The 13,138-nt window shown below is 34.6% G+C and overlaps 1 protein-coding gene across 2 annotated transcripts in view; it reads left to right on the forward strand.

Annotated features, from left to right (window-relative positions):
* KIF16B (kinesin family member 16B) overlaps positions 1–12,827 on the forward strand; it is a 142,789-nt gene extending 129,962 nt beyond the window's left edge. For both annotated transcript variants that reach the window (XM_081944675.1, XM_081944676.1), the window contains one exon: positions 11,447–12,827. In XM_081944675.1, the coding sequence (XP_081800801.1) occupies positions 11,447–11,605 (159 nt within the window). In that variant the 3' untranslated portion in view covers positions 11,606–12,827. The remainder of the gene's footprint in view (positions 1–11,446) is intronic.
* The last annotated feature ends 311 nt before the right edge of the window (positions 12,828–13,138 follow it).

Here is a 13,138-nt window from a genome sequence, read left to right on the forward strand (position 1 = left end):
AAGCCTTCATAAGGCTATGCACGGCCATTTTGGTGAAGGGGGTGGGGCTTTGGGAGGCAAAAAATGCTGTATTCTATATATAAGACGCACCCAGATTTTCAGCCTCTTTTTTGAGGAAAAAAGGTCCGTCTTATACGCTGAAAAATACTATACATGTTTATCAAGAGTATGTGGCAAAGAGACATACCAATTCATACTGGTTCATTCATTGCTTTTTGAAATGTAGATAATGTCTGTTCATTGTTGGTTTTTACTTTTAAAACCAAGCTTTGCCAAAGATTTTTTAAGCAGAATTTCCAGCCCAAATGTCCTTCCCTGTGTTACATCTTGAAGCCAAGTTAATTGCCTGAATTTTAGATCTAACAGTTTAGTATATATCTTGATTGTATGTGTAAATTCACTATCCTATAAGCAGGCTATCGTGTCAATCTAAGTAATAGGCCAGGAAAAGATTTCTTTGTTGAGTCAGCAGGCAGCTGCTGAAATATTAGCTCTACTTGTCACCTGGAGGAATAACTTAAAAGGGCAATAGCTTGCTGTAAAATTTTATCACTGAACTGTAATCAAGTATTTCTGGAGTATGAAAAATATCTACTATTTAGCATTAACAGAGGCTGGATATTTACATTCAACTGCTGTAAAGAAAAATAGGGAAGAATAGACTTGACACTTTGACCTCTGTGTGTGTGTATCTGTGCATGTGTGCGTACACATCCCCCAATCAGGTTCAACCCTATTGGACAAGTCTCATTAGAGGAGTTAGATGAAGAGTGTGTCTCCCATGAACAATATGGTGAGATATAATTTACAGAAACCCATCCCACATCACTCATCACCTGGATCAACAAGGTGCTAGAGTTCCTGATGACAAATGGGCTATATAACTCCAAGACTGTTGACTGAACAACCAAGGCCAGCAGCTGTAGGATTACAGAAAAAAAACTTGTTTACACATTACAAATATATAAAGTTTGAAATCAAAATCCAACAAGAAAAGGATATCTGAAAAGAATGTACCAGTTCAGAAAAGAACAAATTCCAGAATTGGAAATAACAGAGGCTAGCAGATCAACATTGTTGAAGACATGACTATGGGATATAATAACTCATGGTTTGTTTGTTTTTTAAAGAAGAGACTCATAGATCCATAACTTAGCCTCCAACATAAGTGACAACACGTAGACATAGGATTACCAGCTCCAACAAGACTAAGCCAGCTGTTAATTTAGTGGTTTATGATAGCCTATTCCACAGTAAACCTCTAAATTATTTATTCAGTAGTTTAAGTATGCAATTTTAACTTTACAGCGGGCCTTCCTTGATTAAATCTGTCTTGACTGACACAGCCAAGGATTTTGTTGATTAAAGTAATGAATAGAAGTTAATGTTTACCCATTCATGGCATTTGATAACTATAAATAGGGAAATGCCATCATTATTTGCCTGTTTCTAAAACCCTGTGGGAATTTAAAGGGGGAAAAAAGGATGCCAACATTTAATTTTAAAATTACTTCTTTTGGAAAGGAATTACTTGCTAAGTATGAAAATGTTTTATGTATTAATATGAAATGCACTGACACCTGAATGCATTTTTCTTTGATAAATCAGCAGCAATAACTTAACCATCACTTAGCAGTCTCTTTAACATGGCAAATGCAAATATTTGGAGAAGAGCTGCACCGAAGGGTTCAACCACTGCTTTTACACAAGTTGCATGAAATGGCTATTACATTCGGTACAAGAAAAGTAGAAGCAACTTTGGGCTGAAAAGAATTAAGAGAATTTTTAACTCCAGAATTGAGTTTTATCCAAAGCTAAGTACTTAGAACAGGGGTGGGCAATTATTTTTTCTAAGGGGCCACATGAGAAACTGAGACTGTTATGGAAGGCCACTACCCCACTGCCCCGAACCAGTGCAGGCCAGACTGGGACTACCCACAGGGCATAAAATCCTCAGGTCTGCCCTAAAAACACTATTTAATCTTCCTATAAAACTCCACAAAAAATAATAAAATTGTATGAGACAAAAGGGTGGTAATTATAGATAGTAACATAATAGATGGTCTTAATGAAGGATGGTTACAGAAACGAATGAAAAATTTTATTGTCAGAATCTAATTCTCTGATAAAGTCTTATAAATAAATTTGCCAATGGTTTCTGTAAAAAGGAATCCTGGTGCCTTTTTATAGTTAGGATTAAATGTATTTTTTTTAAATGAAGCTTTTGTCACTTTCATGTAAATCTTTCTTATGTCTTAGCTCTATAAATCAGGACTTTTAAGGACTAAGTAGAAGAAGGAAGAAGTCTTAGAAAATAGTTACAAGTGTGTGTTTTTTCCTGGTAGAAGTTTATCACATTTTTATGTTTCCTGACTTGGACTGAAATAATAAAATACATTTATTTTACAGTTATAACACCTGAGGGAGAGAGGAATGCTGAGAGTAAGATGAATTGCCACCCTAATACAATGAGTCTACTGTTGCTTTATATAAATGAGCTGAGAAAAATATTCTCCTGTAGCTTAATGTGCCGCTAACAATGACTGAATCCAGCATACTAACAATACAATTTTGATTTAAAAAAAATAGCCTTTATCTAACAGTGTGTGACATTTACACCTAAAATTTATTTAGCTACCCAAGAAATGGCTTGAGAAGAAGTTCTAGAAGAGTAAACCACTTTGATCTCTGTAGAAGTTACAGTAAAGTAGAATAGAATATGAACCAGTGGCTAAAAAGACTCACACTATAAAGACAGTGGGTATTTCTGACCTTGCGAATCCTTTTTTAATTTTTTTTTATTGTTTTAAATAAACAAAAACACAAAAAAGGAATCATCCTTCATTACATTCTGTCAAAAGCGTGTTGATTGGTTGCAAACAGTTTTCGTGCGTTTCTATCATAATTGTTACATATATTTCCTTCCCATTGAATAGTACATTTTACATAAAAAATCTTCATGTATTTTACTGTCAATACAGAGTCCCTCCGGGGAGAGGGGGCGGTCTAGAAATCTAATAAATTATTATTATTATTATTATTAATACACCACCATTCTCATTTAGCTAAAATTATTTAAACGTGCTTTTATCTGATATTATTTGCATTCAAAAACACAACCACCCACTGGCATTCATTGGCAATCTCAACAAACCTCCTGTAACATTACATCTTATAACATATTCTAAAAGAAAAAAAATCAATTAATAAAATATCTAAGCATTCCCCCCTCCCCCCCCAATGCACCATTTAAAGCTTTTATACAATTGCTTTTATCATTGCCAACACATATACTGTAAATATCATTAAACATTATCCGTTAACATTTCTGGTTATTATTGTAACTAATTAAGAATTATTTATTATGTATATCACATCTCCTCTCATCCGGCCCAAGAGGACTTACATTTTTATACATAATAAACAAGGATTTGTTAATCAGATTTATAAGTCTTTTTCCCAGGTCCCAATTTGCAATTTATAACCAGATGGCTTTTACTAGTCAGAATCATTATTTCATTACTATTATCATTATTATTATAGGTAACTAAGGATTATTTACTGTTTATGTCACCTCTCCAATCGTTAGACCCAAGAAAAAATTACTTCTTTATAACAAAATCTAAACAAAAGTTTATTGTTAACATTCATAAAAAACAAATTCCCCCCAGGTCCCAATTTGCTATTTATATCCAAGTTGTTTTAACTGATTAGAGTTATTATTTCATTGTTATTGTCATAATGTATTACTTTTTAACGAATAAACATTTAAAAACAATCTAAAAAAATCTAAAAAATATTAAGGTCCCTACCTATTAATCACCAAAAATTAATTAAATTTTTTATCATCAACATTCATTATCAACCTGTATCTTTCCAGTAAAAAATAATCTTGTCTCTTTTGCCAGTTGTTGTGTCAATCTTCTTATTAATTCCTTTATAAGGTTTTAATAAACTTCTCCCCACACTTTTTTGCTTGAAAGATCTCTCAAAAAACCTCGTTGCCCTTGAACTGGTATTAAAATTAGCATGTCTTTGATTAAACGTATTTCTGAAACAGTTTCTCTTCTTAGTTCCATCATCATCACTTTTCCCCCCCTCTGTATCTTGAAGAAAGGAATAGAGCTCCTGCATATCAAATTCACTTTTCCATATTCACTTCTTTCCATTTTTACCTAGGTTTGCTCCATCATTAAATTCATGTTATCTTATCCTTATCTTCTTCATCTTCATTCATTTCTTTATTTTTTGGGACTCCAACTCCATCATCCTTTATTGTAGGAGATAGTAGTCTATCCAACTTCTTATCAAATCTCTCAGAACTTTCCGATAACTTTTGAATTTCAATCAACAAATCTTGGAGACTCAGTGTTCCCTCATCTGAAGATTGATACATGTTTCCAAATGAAAAAAAAAGCAAGGAGGGAAAAAAATTTCCTTCCCTTGCCAAGAGTGTTTTTAAAAAAAGCACCTGTAAAAACAACCGTACCCTTGGCTTCTTATCAAATTGCACAGATAAGCTGCAAAGCTGCAAAGCTCTCTGTTACAGCGTCAGTGAAATTGGAGAGAGAGAGAGAGAGCAAATGATACATTGTTTCAAAGAGGAAAAAAAATCAAGTTCTAGCTTCCAAATGGCAGATTCAATTCTTCTCCTATTTATCTCTAGCTTATAGAAAACAATAATCTTTAAAAGTCTTTAATGAAAATCAATGAGAAGTAGTAAGAAGAATTATTAGAATAAAAAAGGTTTTAGTTCCAGCCAACAGATAAGGCAGCAGAAAATAGGAGAAAAAAAACAGTTCATTCACTTACGAAGAGAAACAAAAAGTGTTAGTCACTTCAATCCACAAAACATCGTTAACAGGAAAAAAAAGAAATAAAAACTTTCCGAGGCAGTCCAATAAAGATAAATTCCGCCGCTTTATTCTTTGCTTAAGGGACTAATTTATCTTTTTAAAAAAAGTTTCTTTGAGCAATCATTCTCAAAGAAAAAAGCCTCACCAGATGGACTCACTTTCAACTGCCTTCTTTCCAGAGCCATCTCCGACTTTATCAGCATGGAGCTGTCGGTTTATCGCCAGCTTGGAGCGCTTCCCTTGGGTCAATCAGGGACTTTGCGATGTCCCTGAGACCAGCAAGGCTTTGTCTCCCTGTTCGCTGTCTCTTCGGGATGGCTTAGGTCCGTTTGGACCGTGTGGTGATAAAAGTATCAATGGCGGTCTAGGACAGTCGAGACTGCACGTTGTCACGTCGCGACGTTGGCTCTTCTTCCGACCTTGAGAATTCTTAATGATAAAATGTAAAACTGAGACTACTGTGATGAAAGTACTGGATTATTTGCATCCATCAGTGTTACGATAATAGTTCTATTGTAGGTATGTGCAGCAAGTAGGCATATATCCTTGTTTCAAACCCAGAACTTACATTCCTGTTCCAGCAATTCTGCTGAAGTTTTGGGTCAGATTTGGTTCAGAAAAGCCGAAAACTGGACCACTTTGGTTGCCCTTCCCTCAGGTGCTAATACGGCTGCTTTATCTAACAGTGCGACTCATCCTATCAATGCAGATACTCTTCCTTCAGAACACCTTCCTCCCTTTCCTCAATCACCATTCCTCCTGTTGCTACTACCAATTTCCCAATATTCTGCCAGTCCACCTGCTACACCCCTGTACTCATGACATATTTCCTCCCTCTACTTCACCAATATCCACCTGTTGTGGTCTGCCGGTGGCCTGCAGAGCTGGCAGCAGATTTGGACAGTGAGGGAGGAACATGGGCCAGTCCTGGAATCTGAGGAAGGCTCAGACGAGGGCTCTGCATCAGAGGCAGAGAGGGGGACAGGGCCATCTGGGAGTTATGTGCTGCCTCCAGAGCCTCCAGAGTCAGACATCAGTGAGGCAGAGGAACAGGAGGAGTCTGTTCCCAGTGTGCACATGCACAGAGCTGCCAGAAGGCAATAATATTTAAGACAAAAGGAACAACTCAAGAGTAAGGCTTGGAGGTGATTGGTCCCTCCCATAGGACATAAAGGAGGAGCAAAGTCTTTGCAGGAAGCAACTTTGTTCGCGCTGGTTGGTTTAAATTCTAAAGCTCCGTTTTGACTGTTTGGTCCATGTGGCTTGTAAGCTAATTGCCCAGTAGGTCTTTGGCAGCGTTTCAAGGAAGATAAAGGTGGGTGGTTATCAGCCTTATTCCGAAAGACTTTGGCAGACTACTGTCTGACTGTTTACAAACTGTTTGGGACTCATTACGGGCTGTGAATGAACATAATTCACAGCCTTTGAAATAAAAAGAGGGTTTTTGGGATTAAGCATGTGCTTTTTACTGCATCAGGAAGCCTAGGTCAGAACACCACCTGTGTAAAACAGTCCATGCTATATTAGAAGATGGTTTTCTTCTTTTTCTAAGAACCCGACTGTTGAATTTATATAAAAACTGAGCAGTAGTAGAGCAAGGATACATTCTTGTTTCATTCCCTTTCTAATTACATCCATGCTGCATCATGTCATTTTGTAATCCATACATGAGAGGAAGGAAGTAGCTATCCAATATCTGTATCCACTGATGGTGACTCAAAAGCTTCCTTACATTCTAAGAAAGCAACATTTACAACTGCTTTTAGTTTAGATGATAAAGTACTAAACCTTGATCCAAAGTGAGTTGCCTGCTCTAAAGCCAGTTTGCTATCTGTCAAAATAATCTTCCCTTTCAATCAGTCTAGCAGTATCCAATGCAAATGCTCAGTGGTGCTTTATGCAAAAGTGCTAACTTAGGAAAAGCTGTCTCAAGTTCCCAGTGAAATGTAATTTTAAAAAGAATTTTGAAGAAAATGATCTGATATCCAGATACTTAAATTTTGCAAAAAATAAGGGCACTACTGTTAGCCTTACTTTTGGAGTTGAGATGTTGTTCTGTTTCTTTCTGTCCTTCAAATGAGTTTTTGGAAGGTTTCTAAATATTTATTTTTTATCATAGTTTGTTAATCTTTAAAATAGAAATGCGATATACCTTGTATACTAGACTTGTAAAATATATGTTGTAGTTTGAGTTGGACAATATACGTCTTATTGGACAAAAAAATACCATCCAATTTTTCTATTAATTACTCTTGTCAGCTCAAGGCAAATTCTTCGGTTATGCTTTTGTACTGAGTTTGTATGTACCAAGTTTTCAGCTAATGCTCACAACTCATGTATATTAATGACAGGAATGCTCAAGTATAGAAAGAAGATGCATTTCGTCTTGTCCCTTTTCAGAGCCAACTTATCAATCATCACTCAGTTTTTGATTTCACTCAAGGAAGTGAAGGGTGATGCATGTCAAGCATTTGGGCTAGCTGTTTGTCGAAGCCATCTCAGAAATTGACACCCTGTCACTGCTAACCTAGAGATGTGTAGTAAATTCAATTCCTCTGTTGTTTCCTGTGAATAGTTTTTGACAAGACTTGTTTTGACTATTGCTCAGGAGAAAAGATTGATTTCCTTCACTACCAAGACCTATTTTGTTCTTTTTTAATATGCCCTTATACATTCAAAAAGCTCACAGAAGTGCAGAAGCTATAAATCATACTCTCCAGAACAGGTGAAAGAGTGGGGGATTTTTCTCTCTATTGGCAGCAAATAACCTTATTTTTAATGTGTAAACATTAGAAAGATTATTACATTCTATGGATTCCAAATGGATTTCATACATTAAGATATAATAGGAAGCATTATTGCAAATGATTATTGCAGGTTGAACTTGACTAGCTGGGACAGTTAATTTGATGGATGACATTCAGTATAATGTTCATACCACCAGATTTCCATTGGAAAACTCTTGGTAATAAATGATGCAGAAAACATTAATAATATAATGTTTTTGTTATTGTAGCTTGAGAACACTAAACTCTTAGCAATTTAGTTATGGACAATGGCTTTATCCCAGTTCTATTCATTTTCTGTTGCAGCCCAACGAACATTTCAGATAACTGTTTCATTTTTGTTTTTTTAGTTAGTTTTTAAGTAGCAACAGGAACTTTTGTATATACAGATTACAGTAATCACAATAAATGCAAAATATCTTTAAGAATTCTAAAATTTGCTTAAATTTGCTTAACTTAAAGCTTGCTGAAAATAAAATCTTTGGAGGACTGGAAATAGTTTATAATTTGTATTATAATAGGAGACATTAAACAAATTTCAAGAAATTAGGGGTTTTAATTGCATCATAATATAGTAATTACAGTTTTATGAATTTGTATTGTATTCTCTGGTCTAAGGGCCATAATAAAACTTAATTTGATTGTGTCATAAATCTTTTAGTACCAAAAAAAGTGTTTCATTGTATCATGCGTTTGGACAGTACCCAATACTTTCATTAATTGCACTTAGATATCATAATGTTTTTACTAAGAATTTTGACAAAAACTTTATGGGTCAATTTATCAATTGTTTCTTGTGGTCCTAACTTTCTTATTTGTTACCTGGTTAAAACAGAGATTTCCAGTGGGGACGTGGGTAGTTATTTTTCTTAGTTGTTTTTTTATTATATAAGATAGATACAGAAACTATAATAAGCCTCCAGTGATGCACAAGATGTGTATGTAGCACCATCCAATAGTAAGATGTGTGACCTCTTACATTTACAATTTGTATATGTATCACAATGGTGATGTGCAAGCCTGTCTTAAGATATTAAAGTAAAAGCAATAAAAATAGAAATAAAAATTTATGTAATGCATAAAGCTACCTATAACATAGTAGTGGCAGCAAGAAAAGAGTATCATATGAGTTTTTATTGTGATTAAAAAAACAGATTACTGATGGTCTATAAGTATATGACATTCAGGAAAAGTTCTGATATGCATATGCTGTGGATATTGGAATTTTTTTTAGAAACTCTGGTTCATTTTCCAGCATCTTAGAAACTATAATGTTTGAAACTTCTAAATTGCAGTTTTCTTACAGCTGATATAGGTATGGCAAAAAAGAAGTAAATGTGATGTGCCATAAAGAACCTAGAAATTCCCAACATCTTCAAACATTATTTTCCAATACCACAGACATATTTTGTATGAGGATAACCTTGCTATATAATTAACTTAAAGATTCAAAATAAGAAAAGATTCCATTTGATATAGCTCTGCTAAAAATACTTTAAAAATTATAAAATACTCTTACCCTATCCAAAATAACACTACCATCTTAAAAGTAAATTATGCTTACCTTAAACAATAGTATGCAAATAAAAATATTAAGTTCTACAAATAATCAAATATGTTTAAAAGGCAGTTTCTCTTAGTGCTACAAGTGGAATAAAAGTCCTTACTAATTTTGACAGAAGTTATTCTGCCAATCGCCGTGAGAAAACTACAAGGAAATTTCCTAGTAATTGAAGGATACCTTTAAATGCAACTTTTAAATGTGTAATACTATAGATTCATATTTCTTTATTATCATAAAGCCTTATATTTTGGTTTGGTTGCAATAGCATGTGAAGTTATTGAGTGGTAATTATCTAGATCAATCAGATATGTTTTCAAACTCATGCAAATATTATTTAATATTTAACAAATGCAGCATTTATTATATAAACATATTGGGAAAACTAATGAATCATTAAGATTTGAAATACTTAAAATACTTTTTCAAAACATGCACATGTGTTTGGATATGCCACTGAAAAAAATTAATTTTGGCCCTACATGGAAATTGGAAAGCATATTAAATAATTTTCTAAATACCTCTGAACATCATTTTTTAGTTTATAATTTTTAGAGATATTTGGCAGCAGAATTATATTTATTCTTATTTTGCCTCAGCATTAAATCTGTACACACTAGCAATAATACAATTAAGCTATTTAGATATATATCATATTTGTGTGTGTGTGTGTGTGTACACACATATATATGTGACATTGGAACCAATTTAACAAACTTCTAGCAAGCTAAATTAATTTAGATTATATGTGTACCTCTATAGAACATATAATAAGAATATTCTTTTTTTAAAAAAAACCAGTAACTTACCATTCCAAACATTATGAATTATGATCCACAGTGCTTTTTTGTGATTTCTTAAAAATACTACGGGTAGAGCAAAAAGAGCACAATAATGGGAGACAGAACCATCACTTTTCCCCTATACAATTTTTCTAAATAATTTGACCAACACTGATCTTGTTTCCTGTTAGTGAAGACATAATAACTAACATAACACAGCTGATACACTTTATGTGTTCCCATAGGTTTTTGTTGGGTTGTTCTTTCATCTTTTTGTATTTCATTTCATTTCATTTTTATTATCCCTCCCACCCCAGAGTCTCAAAACAACGCTTGGCAGCTTACAGTATAAAACAATGAAACTTAATAAAAAGCATAAAATCAAAATAATTAATCAGTGAAAAACCCAGTAATGACATCAGCACAGTGGTGTCCACTCTTTCCCCAAATGCCCTTTAGAAAAACCCAATTGTTCATAGCTTCTGGAAGACCAACAAGGACTAGGACTAGCCTAATTTTTTCAACAATAGTTGACCTTTATTGTAAACTCTTCACATTATGTATAATTTGCCCCTTATTTGCCAAGATGTTCTAGCATATGCTGAAATGTAATGACATTCAGACACTATTAGGTAGGACTATGCAGTGCTTCAGAACCCATCTCCAAAAAGTATTTCCGAGTGCAGAAAATATCTTTATACTGCTTAACTGTGGTAGGTCTAGGACAAATCACTGTGACCAACTCGTCCCAGCCAATTTGCTACATCACAATTCAATGCAGGACAACTTAAGAGAGGGACAAGTGAATAAGGGCCTTATCTTACTTTAGGTTTGAATTTTCTCAAGTTAGAAGTCCTCAAGGCTGGGAAGCTACTTCCCTTGAGTTATCCCGCACTGAATTCTCCCACAGTGAGTTGTCCTGTGGCAAGTCAGCTGCAGCAAGTTGTCATACAGCAAGTCAGCTAGGGCAAGTGAGTGACAACACGTCCCATTCCAATCAATGACATCTTCATATGTGTCTTTCTGAGATCACACAACAGTTGCATCCATCCTCCTGCACACTCCCAAGCACTCTTGAGAGATGGAATCCGAGGTGCTATATAACTCTGCTTTTTAGACAAAATCAGAGGCCACACCAATTTTGTTTCTTTGAATCATTGACCCCATAGATATAAGAGTTCACTTCCTATCACAAACTTCATTTCAGATTTCACTCACTTTGAGGAGCAGAAGGAGATCTTGCTCTACATTTTTAAAGAAAAAAAGCATGCAGACTTTATCAAAGGCTCACTGCATACTAGTTTTAAGTCTAAAGTTGTCTATATTTTGCAGCCAATTCACATATAAAGGTGTCATATTTCTGTCTTTATTTTCTAGTGTTTCAAATAAAAACAATGTTGAGTAGTGTATGTACCGTTAATTATGTAACATTAATGTAACTGGTTTACTTTTCTTTTTCAGAAATACCTCAGAGACTTCTTCGATGCAATGCTTAATTCTCCATCATCTCCACTATATGTAAATAAAGAGGGCTTCATCCTGTCCAAACATGACATTTGTGAATTCTCTTCATTCTTTAAGAAAGGTGTATTTGACTACAGCAGCTATGGCACCGGTTAAGTTTTGGGAACCTTGCTTCCTATTAGAAAATAAACTCACCTGTCTTTCTGTATGCTACCCAATGTCAGAAAATAAAAAAAAAGTGGGGAAAAACTGGATAACTTGCATAAATACTCCTTGTCAAATCGACCTTTTCCATCTAAAACTTAACTCATTTTCTGCCAAAGAAAATGAAAAAACAGTTTTGCTATTGCATGTTGGTTGAAGAAATAGCTAAAGAAAACTTCTCAGGCTGTTTGGATCCACTCAACAGCTGACGTTCCTTATACATATTCTCAGACCTTTTCTTGCGGTTTTCTTTTTCTACTTGACTGTTCTTAGCAAGCAACTTTTTCCTGAACTAGGTTTCTTGGAGTAAACAAATTCTTCCAGATTTTTTTGTATTGGATTAATGCACTGTTATTGTGAATTGCACTTTATCATTTTGATCATACTACTTTCATCTTTGGTATATTGGTTGAAATTTGAACATTGACAAAATATATATGCACAGACTTAAAATCCTGAAGTCTTCCGCACCAAGCTAAACAGAATTGTTTGCTGAACAATTGAAATAGATGAGATCAAGCTTCTTTTCACAATTTCTAATTATGTAGACTGTTACTCTGTGTTACGTTTCAAACAAGTTCTTGGTGCACTATTAAAAAAGGCAGTGTGTATTATGATTTTTGAAAACAATTTTCCCCATAAATGTATAACCGTTTCTCATTAGCAGATTCTTTGTTGCAAAATATGAATTACCTTTTTAATGTGCTTTAAAAGTACTCAGGGCTTATTTAAGATAGGACATTTAGAAAGGCAGCTGTATTCATTTTGCAGAAATATAAATTGAAAAAAATGCTGTGATGCACAATAGAGACAAAAATAAAAGACTGAGAAAAGCAAATCATTTTGATTCTAACTTGTTTTGAGGACTGTTATGCCCATTGGGAACACTTTCATGGAGTACAGAGCAGAGGTTAATGAATTGTAGGTGTTAAGCAACAAGCCGTTAGGGTTTTATATTCAGGAGAAATTGATCTTGATTGTATTAATTATTTTTCTGCTTTATGTTAATAGACGTTTATTCCAGAGTTGTATAAACAGTAATCATAGGAGTTGTCCTCAAAGGGGTTTCAGAAATGCTGTGTTTCAAAAGCTGATCTGAGTGAGTCAGCAGGATGACTTCTCTTAAGACAAAGCCACTGTATTATAACAGAATAAATGTTTTCGTAGATTTTCACAGGTGTAGGTATGCTGGTCTTGTTGTATTCGGGTCTTTTCCCGTATAACATTGAGATTGTCTTGGCAACATTTCAGCGAGGTCTCACTTGCCATCTTCAGGCTGAAGATGGCGAGTGAGACCTCACTGAAATGTTGCCAAGACAATCTCAGTCTTACACTGGAAAAAACCCGAATACAACAAGACCAGCATACATACATACATACATACATACATACATACATACATACATACATACACACACACACACACACACACACACACACACACACACACACCGGAGGCACCATCCCATGCATTCTCCCCAACCA

This window comes from Natrix helvetica (genome assembly GCF_964273705.1).
Source record: "Natrix helvetica genome assembly, chromosome: 2".
Taxonomy (NCBI): domain Eukaryota; kingdom Metazoa; phylum Chordata; class Lepidosauria; order Squamata; family Natricidae; genus Natrix; species Natrix helvetica.